This window comes from Bufo bufo, chromosome 3 (assembly GCF_905171765.1).
Source record: "Bufo bufo chromosome 3, aBufBuf1.1, whole genome shotgun sequence".
NCBI lineage: Eukaryota > Metazoa > Chordata > Amphibia > Anura > Bufonidae > Bufo > Bufo bufo.
Genome location: NC_053391.1, coordinates 119,405,412 through 119,415,377, shown reverse-complemented (window position 1 = coordinate 119,415,377; position 9,966 = coordinate 119,405,412). Strand labels below are relative to the sequence as shown.

Below are 9,966 nucleotides of genomic sequence, written 5' to 3'. Positions count from 1 at the left end.
CATCTGTCCACAGAACATCTCAGAAGCATTGTGAAAGATCTAGGTGGTCTTGGGCAAACTTGAGATGGGCTGCAATTATTTTTTTTTTTGGACAGCAGTAGCTTCCTTTATGGTGTCCTTCCATTATGCTATGTTTGGAATAAAAAGAACACTGCACACCAACACTGAAAGCTCATTCTAAGGGCTCATGCACACAAACGTATTTTCTTTCCGTGCCCGTTCGGTTTTTTTGGGGGGGACCGTATGCGGAACCATTCACTTCAATGGGTCCGCAAAAAAAACAAGTTACTCTGTGTGCATTCCGTTTCCGTATTTCCGTTCCACAGAAAAATAGAACATTTCCTATTATTGTCTGCATTACGGACAAGGATAGTACTGTTCTGGGCCAGCTGTACCGTGCCGCAAAATACGGAATGCACATGGATATCATCCGTATTTTTTGCGGACCGCAAAATACATACGGTTGTGTGCATGAGCCCTAACTGTGAAACATGGAGGAGGGGGGCATCATGGTTTGGGCCCAGATGCCTTGTGATCACTGGGGGGGACAATAAATTCAAAGGTGCATCAAAACATTTTACAGAAGAATGTAGGGAAGCTGTCCATGACCTGAAGCTGAAGAGATGTTGGGTGATGCAACAAGACAGTGACTCAAAGCACAAAAGAAAATCAACTAAAGAATATTTGAAAAAGATTTGTTGTTTTGAATGGCCAAGTCAAGACCTTAAGGCCTCTTTCACACGAACGATACGGATTAGCTTAGGATGCGTTCAGGGTGCATTCATTGAAACTTGCACCATTTCGCAAGCAAGTTCAGTCAGTTTTGTCTGCAGTTGCATTTGGTGTTTCAGTTTTTTCCGGGGAGGTGCAATCAGTTTTGATGCGTTTTTCACGTGCGCAAAAAAAAAAGAAGAATTACAAACAACATCAACTAGCAACCACCAGTGAAAAACGCATTGCATCAGGATAGCATCCAGGTTACATCCGGAGGCAATGCGTTTTTCACTGAAGCCCTATTCACTTCTATGGGACCAGGGCTGCGTGAAAAACGCAGCATATAGAACATGCTGCGATTCTCACGCAACGCAGAACTGATGCATGAAAAAAAACGCTCATGTATACAGACCCATTGAAATGAATGGGTCAGGATTCAGTGCAGGTGCTATGCGTTCACTTCATGCATCGCACCCGCGTGGAAAACTTGCTCGTGTGAAAGGGGCCTAAAGGGTTATTGCCATCTCAGACATTGGGGGCATATCACTAGGATGTGCCCCCAATGTCTCATAGGTGAGAGTCCCACCTCTGAGACCCGTACCTATGCTTAGAACAGAGCCCGCAAAGTCCTGGAGGGTGCATGCGCAGCCGCCCTGGATTTATTCCTATGAGAGTGCCAAAAATACACAAGCGCTGGCTCGGCTATTTCCGTAAGTCCCATAGAAGTGAATGGACCGGTATCCGCTCTTGCGCGGTGTGCCTCTCATTCAGTTCAATGGGACTTCTGAAAATCGTCACTCTCAGCTATATTGGTTGTTCCCATAGGAATGAATGGAAGACGGGCGCATATGCGTGGTGCGCCTCCTGGGACTTTGTGAGCTCCGACCCGCACCTATCAGACATTGGGAGCACATCCTACTGTTATGCGCCCAATTTCTGAGATGGGTATAACCCTTTAACACTATCGAGATGCTGTGGCATGTCCTGAGGAGCACTGTCCTTGCAGGGCATCCAAGAAAGGTTAATGAGCTGACAGATATTTGTAGGGAGGAATGGTGCTACATTCTTACCAATTAGGGTTGTCACGATACCAAAATTTTGATTTGATTTCGATACCATAAAAAAGTATTGGGATACTCGATACCATGCGGAAAGAATAAAACACAAAAAAGAGATCTAAAGCTTCAGTAGCATCCTGGCTGCCATGGTAACAGATCGGAGCCCCAGGATTTCACTGCTGGGGCTCTGATCGGAAGCTGCCACTGCACCACCAATGAGAACACTGAGGAGGAGGGGAGGGGACCTTGTGGCCTTTGTGCCACCAATGAATATAATTAACATTATTATAATACTGAGGAAGAGGGGAGGGACTGTGGCCACTGTGCCACCAATGCATATAATTAACCCCTAAATACAAATGTGGGTGGTGGGTGCTGGCCGTATTACACAGTCGGCACCCGCCCTCAATGACAAGGCGCAGCGATCCGCTGAACCACGTCAATTAATCCCTCAAGTGCGGCACCTGAGGGCTTAATTGACGCTGTTCGGCAGGATCCCTGTCATTGAGGCCGGATGCCGAATGGTGATACAGCCAGCACCCGCTGCCCACATTTGTATTTAGGGGTTAATTACATTCATTGGTGGCACAGTAGCCACAGTTTTCCCCTCCTCCTCAGTATTATCTTCTCACTGGCGGTCAGTGGCAGCCGCATCACAGTGGGGTGGGATTCCCTCCTCCTCCACTGTGCCGGCTGATGAGAACATGGTGTCCGCTGAGGACGGTGCACACCATGTTCTCTAAGAGATACTAGGCTGCGCAGGAGCGCAACATAGTATCGATAAATAGCAAATCCCGGAAAGAGATCGATCCGGGTGAAAAAGTATTGATTGGGTATTGAAAATTCGATACCCGTGCAACCCTACTCCCAATATTGTAAAAAAATAAAATAAAAATACCTGCAGGGGCACTAAATTACTAAATTGGGGCATTCATATTATTGGGGGGCACTAATGGGTGCATTACTATTACTGGGAGCACTAATGGGGCCATTATTAATTCTGGGGGGCACTAATGGGGGCATTATCAATTCTGGGGGCACTAATTGGGGCATTATTAATTCTGGGGGGCACTAATGGAGGCATTACTATTACTGGGGGCACTAATGGGGCCATTATTAATTCTGGGGGGCACTAATGGAGGCTTTACTATTACTGGGAGCAATAATGGAGGCATTATTAATTCTGGGGGAGCTAATAGGGGCATTATTAATTCTGGGGGGCACTAATGGAGGCTTTACTATTACTGGGGGCACTAATAGGGGCATTATTAATTCTGGGGGGCACTAATGAAGGCTTTCCTATTACGGGGGGCAATAATGGAGGCATTATTAATTCTGGGGGCGCTAATGGGGGCATTATTAATTCTGGGGGGCACTAATGGAGGCATTAATATTATTGGGGGGCACTATTTGGCAGCCACATTACCATACAGCGACTTAACACTCCATGTTAAGACACGCCCCCGAAACCACACCCCTGGGTGAGACTTAAAAGAAACCTGTCAGCTCAAAAACGCATATAAAACCGCCAGCAATACCGCCAGCCTGCTGAATACAGGGAGTGCAGAATTATTAGGCAAGTTGTATTTTTGAGGATTAATTTTATTATTGAACAACAACCATGTTCTCAATGAACCCAAAAAACTCATTAATATCAAAGCTGAATATTTTTGGAAGTAGTTTTTAGTTTGTTTTTAGTTTTAGCTATTTTAGGGGGATATCTGTGTGTGCAGGTGACTATTACTGTGCATAATTATTAGGCAACTTAACAAAAAACAAATATATACCCATTTCAATTATTTATTTTTACCAGTGAAACCAATATAACATCTCAACATTCACAAATATACATTTCTGACATTCAAAAACAAAACAAAAACAAATCAGTGACCAATATAGCCACCTTTCTTTGCAAGGACACTCAAAAGCCTGCCATCCATGGATTCTGTCAGTGTTTTGATCTGTTCACCATCAACATTGCGTGCAGCAGCAACCACAGCCTCCCAGACACTGTTCAGAGAGGTGTACTGTTTTCCCTCCTTGTAAATCTCACATTTGATGATGGACCACAGGTTCTCAATGGGGTTCAGATCAGGTGAACAAGGAGGCCATGTCATTAGATTTTCTTCTTTTATACCCTTTCTTGCCAGCCACGCTGTGGAGTACTTGGACGCGTGTGATGGAGCATTGTCCTGCATGAAAATCATGTTTTTCTTGAAGGATGCAGATATCTTCCTGTACCACTGCTTGAAGAAGGTGTCTTCCAGAAACTGGCAGTAGGACTGGGAGTTGAGCTTGACTCCATCCTCAACCCGAAAAGGCCCCACAAGCTCATCTTTGATGATACCAGCCCAAACCAGTACTCCACCTCCACCTTGCTGGCGTCTGAGTCGGACTGGAGCTCTCTGCCCTTTACCAATCCAGCCACGGGCCCATCCATCTGGCCCATCAAGACTCACTCTCATTTCATCAGTCCATAAAACCTTAGAAAAATCAGTCTTGAGATATTTCTTGGCCCAGTATTGACGTTTCAGCTTGTGTGTCTTGTTCAGTGCTGGTCGTCTTTCAGCCTTTCTTACCTTGGCCATGTCTCTGAGTATTGCACACCTTGTGCTTTTGGGCACTCCAGTGATGTTGCAGCTCTGAAATATGGCCAAACTGGTGGCAAGTGGCATCTTGGCAGCTGCACGTTTGACTTTTCTCAGTTCATGGGCAGTTATTTTGCGCCTTGGTTTTTCCACACGCTTCTTGCGACCCTGTTGACTATTTTGAATGAAACGCTTGATTGTTCGATGATCACGCTTCAGAAGCTTTGCAATTTTAAGAGTGCTGCATCCCTCTGCAAGATATCTCACTATTTTTGACTTTTCTGAGCCTGTCAAGTTCTTCTTTTGACCCATTTTGCCAAAGGAAAGGAAGTTGCCTAATAATTATGCACACCTAATATAGGGTGTTGATGTCATTAGACCACACCCCTTCTCATTACAGAGATGCACATCACCTAATATGCTTAATTGGTAGTAGGCTTTCGAGCCTATACAGCTTGGAGTAAGACAACATGCATAAAGAGGATGATGTGGTCAAAATACTCATTTGCCTAATAATTCTGCACTCCCTGTAGATTTAGAGTTTTGTTTGGCTGTTAACCCTTGATGTGTTGCAGAAAAAATAGATAAAAATTAAAAATCTGCTAAAAAAGTGAAATTTAGAAATTTCATTTAATTCTCGTGGGGCACCTAAAGGGTTAACAAAGTTTGTAAAATCAGTTTTGAAAAGCTTGAGGGGTGTAGTTTCTAAAATGGGGTGATTTCTGGGTGGGTTCTACTATGTAAGCCCCAGAAAGTGACTTCATAACGGAACTGGTCGTGAAAAAATTGGGGTTTGGAAATGTTCTTAAATTTTTTTTAAGATTTGCTTCTAAGCTTCTAACGTCCCAAAAAAATAAAATGTCATTTTCAAAATGATCCAAACATGAAGTAGACATATTTTGGAGTTATTACTATCTATTATAAAAGTAGGGAAATTGAAATTTGCTAATTTGAAAATTTTTCTATTTTTTTTATAATTTTTTATAAATAAAAATGAAATTTTTTGACTCAAATTTACCAGTGTCGTGAAGTACAATATGTGACGAGAAAACAATCTCAGAATGGCCTGGATAAGTAAAAGCGTTTTAAAGTTATCACCACATAAAGTGACACTGGTCAGATTTGCTAAAAATGGCCTGTGTGGAAAGGTGAAAAATGGCTCGCTTCTGAAGGGGTTAACAGCACGAGGTAATGCTGGCAGTTTTATAGTTTTTGAGGTGACAGGTTCTCTTTAACTTGGTCAGTATTTTTTGTTGGGAAAGGCTGCAACCAATCAGATTCCACCTCTCATTTTTCGGAGCTCTTTTGGAAAATGAAAGTTGGAGTCTGATTGGTTGCTACGCAACTATCAGTTCTGATAAATCTTCCCCAGTGGTTACTGTTATGGGGTGTGGTCAGCATGTAGGGACGGGGCTGACCTGTAGTATTTGCGTCTACAACTCTAACAAGATGTGGCCTTTGCCCTGTACGCTGTATCTACAGACTACTCACCTCCCGCCCTCACCACTGTACTTTACCCAATGTCCCTTAGTTTTTACTCCTGTTGTCATGTGATGTGACGAGCCGTGCTGTGATTGGCTGGCGATATGAGAGAGGCGGAGCCAGCTGTCTGGTGTGAGCGGTGACAGGTCTGCATCTGGTCTTGTCAGCGCTGCTCTCCGGACATCATGGCCACGGTCACCCGGCTGCTGGAGTGGGTGTTCTTCTTCTACTTCTTCTCCCACATTCCTATCACGTTGTTGGTTGACCTGCAGGCCGTGCTTCCCGCCAGCTGGTACCCGCAGGAGGTCAGTATCCGGGCGCCCATGTAATACAGCGGGGGCTGTGCTGAGGAAACCAACAGAATGGGGAGCAGCTGCCCATGGCAACCTATCACCTCCAGCTCTCATTGGTCAGCAGCACTCTGGTTGCTATGGACAGTTGCATAATTTTCTATTGCACTTAATGAGGGTCAGTTATCAAAACTGGTGTAAAGGGAAACTGGCTTAGTTGCCCATAGCAACCAATCAGATTCCACCTTTTATTTTCCAGAGCTCCTTAGGAAAATAAAAGGTGGAATCTGGTTACTATCGGCAACCAAAGCAGTTTTCCTTTACACCAGTTTGATAAATATCCCCCAAGGTGTTCAGTTGGCCCCAATAAGTGTCCAGGACAGGGATCAGCAACCTCCGGCACTCCAGCTGTTCTGAAACTACAACTCCCACAATCCTCCTTTCACTTCTACGGGAGTTACAAGAACTGCCGATGTGCATGCTGGGAGTTGTAGTTTCACAGCAGCTGGAGTGCCAAAGGTTGCTGATCCCTGGTCTAGAATGACGCCCATTCACACATTGCGGCTGCGGTTACTTTTTTTCTTGGCACTTGTTACTTCAATAGGAAAAGATCTTCACTATAAGGGGTTTCAATGGGCCCTTTAAGGTGCAAACGCTGCAGGCACCTCACTTGTTTGCTCTTTGAGGCTGTATTCACATGGCACAGATTTGTTGAAGAAATGTCTGCTGTATGTGAATAGGGTTGTTTCTGCAGCATGTGCATGGATTTCTGCAAGCCCCATTCAGATGGAGGATGGGACAGGCGCAGTTCCTTCAGCAGATCTGCCACGTGTGAATTCACCCTTAGTGACCCATATTACGTCCAGAGCGCCATGATTATAATCGGAGGAGGAAGGGCCAGTAATTACTATGCAGTCTGCCCGTGGTTTCCTGTGTGGTTCTTTGCCACCGTAATGTGCGGCAACTAATGGCCTTGATTCAGAATATGAAGTGATGCCTCATGGGGGGAAATCATGCCTACGGCTTAAAACACGCCTGTCAGCAGGATCAACCTTATTAAACCTGCCATACTACCTAGTGGGGTTGATCATGCTGATTAAAATGATTCCTGTCTTGTGAAAATAAGTTGCAGCCTTCCCAAGAAAATATACATTTATTATGCAAGCAGATGAGGGCTTCAGTGCACTGGGGGCGGAGTCTTGCACTGGAAAGCTAAGGTGCACTGACAGGCTAGGCCCCTCCCCTCAGTGCACTAAAGCCCTCATTTGCATACAGAATATAAGTCTTATTTTCTCAGTAATGGCATTACTGAATTTCACAAGACAGGGATTATTTGGATCAGCAGGATCAACCCTACCAGGCAATCAGGGTCGATCCTGCTGATCAGTGATCTTTAATTCTGCCACACTTAATACGTAAAAGCTTTCCGTAGCTGTTTTTAGCATTTTTTTTTTGCCATATGTCTGTATGAACACTTGTTCCATTTTCTGTCCATCAGCTGCTTGATTTGATGAAATGGTACTGTGTCACCTTTAAAGACCACCTGATGTTGAACCCCCCTCCCTGGTTTAAGAGCTTCGTATACTGTGAAGCCATTGTGCAGCTTCCGTTTTTCCCTGTCGCGACATATGCCTTCTTTAAAGGTGAGTAGTGTTCCGTCACGCAGATGTCTTTGTACGTCCTTCCTCTGTCCGCAGCCCGTCTTCATTCATTGTAGATTTTGTTAGATTTAGGGTCCATTCACACATCCGTATGTGTTTTGCGGATCCGCAAAACACGGACACCGGCAATGTGCGTTCCGCATTTTGCGGACCGCACATCGCCAGCACTATAATAGAAATTGCCTAATGCAGACAAGAATAGGACATGTTCTATTTTTTTGGGGAACGGAATTGCGGACCCAGAAGTGTGGATCCGCATTTCTGGATCCAGACAGCACATAGTGTGTCCCCACAGAAATTAATGGGTCTGCAATTCCGCAAAATGCGGAACGGAATTGCGGACGTGTGAATGGAGCCTTAGGCCTCATGCAAAGGCCCGTAGTTTCTGTTCGCATCCGATCCGCATTTTTTGTGGATCGGATGGGGACACATTAACTTCAATGGGGCTGCAAAAGATGGGGACAGCAAACCGTGTCCTGTCTGCATCCACACCACGATTCCGCGGCCCCGCAGAAAAGATAGGACATGTCCTATTCTTGTCCGTTTCTGGTGGCGTGCACTCGGCCATGTTTTGTGGATCCACAATTAGCAGACTGCAAAATGGATACGGTCGTGTGCACGAGGCCTTACGTGGATTCTGCAGCAGTTCACCCTACAATGATGGAGGTGATGCTCCAGAAAAGCTCTGATTTTCTAATCCCAGCATGTCCATGGTACTGGAATTGCTGAAGATTTTCCATCTGGATTTCTGGGCGGAAATTTTGCAGCGAAATTCAGTGGCAGCAAAGTGAATGAGATTTTAACCAATGTCCACGCAGAAATTGACTTGTAATGCGAATTCTCCAATCCACAAAATGTCCCTTCCTGTTGCAGATTTTCCCCATATAGTTCAATGTGGAATTTAAAATCCACGACAAAAGGCAATTGTTGCAGATTTTTGCTGCGGATTACCTACGAATCCACAGAAAAGTCTACGGGTTCGGCGGGGATGATGTGTTGCAGAAGGCTGGGTGACCAGAGGCCGGGAGGGACCAGGCATGCACCAGGGGAGCCAAGGATAGATAAAATAAAAAATCAGCACCAAAATGCAGACTATTGGTTTGGATCTGTCGTGCAGACTTCCCTGCCGCTGTCCCAGATTTGCTGCAGAAACTTTCCTCAGTAAATCCAGTATTCATGAACCTTCTCTTTGTGAAGATTCTCAACTGAAATCACAGATTAAAGGGGACCCGATTCCCCTCCTGACATGTCTGATTTAGTAAGTATTTGCCTTCCCCATGTAGTAACAGTTCTGCTGCATCCATTCTTATGCCGCTAGGTTGTGCCATTCCTCTATTATTTCTACTAGAAATTTATAAATCATTTCCCAGCAGGCTGCAGGGAGGATACAGATGGGTGTTACCAGTTGGGGGGGGGGGGGGTGTCCCTACACAGTCTGACACTGGCAACACTGATTGGATAATGTCAGACTGTGCAAGGACACACCCCCAACTGGTAACACCCATCTGTACCCTCACTGCAGCCTGCTGGGAAATAATTTGTAAACTTCTAGTAGAAATAACAGAGGAATGGCACAAAATAGAGGCTTAGGAATAATATGTCCCAGAATTATTACAAGTGGTTGCTACATCAGGCCCGTCAGGAGAGGGGATAGGTACTCTTTAAATTCATTGCACTTGAAAAGATTAATCCGTGGCAGAAATAAGTCTTGGCTGCAGATTCCTGCCCTGCATTAGCCTTTTGCCAATCCTGACCCCTACATGTTCACAAAGTGCTTTCCTTTGCAATGCTTGTCCCGTCTCCTGCGCTCATTGCAGCCCAGGCCTTCAGGTATAATGATGATAAAGCTTGTCGCTGTTCCCTGTCAGTGAGGACTAATTCTCAGTTTCTGCTCCTTCCATATTTAGGAGGATGTCGCTGGATCAGGATTCCTGCCATTGTCTATTCTTCTCATGTAGCCACTACAGTCTTGCCAATTCTCGCTCACCTTCTTTATGGTGACTTCCCAAAAACAAGCCAAGTGGATTCTCCTACCGCGCAGGAGCGTCTGACTCTAGTGTCTGTATACGCCCCCTACCTGGTGATCCCGGTACTGATCCTGCTCACCATGTTGTTTAGTCCTCAGTATTATAAAGAAGAAAAACGGAAGAGAAAATAAACCAAGATTTTATAA

At 45.1% G+C, this 9,966-nt stretch overlaps 1 protein-coding gene across 1 annotated transcript; it reads left to right on the top strand.

Annotated features, from left to right (window-relative positions):
* Positions 1-5,951: 5,951 nt before the first annotated feature.
* TMEM97 (transmembrane protein 97) lies at positions 5,952-9,966 on the top strand. Its single transcript, XM_040423506.1, has 3 exons — positions 5,952-6,147; positions 7,631-7,775; positions 9,701-9,966. Exons 1-3 carry the CDS (start codon positions 6,028-6,030, stop codon positions 9,949-9,951), a joined length of 516 nt encoding a protein of 171 aa, XP_040279440.1. The 5' UTR covers positions 5,952-6,027; the 3' UTR covers positions 9,952-9,966.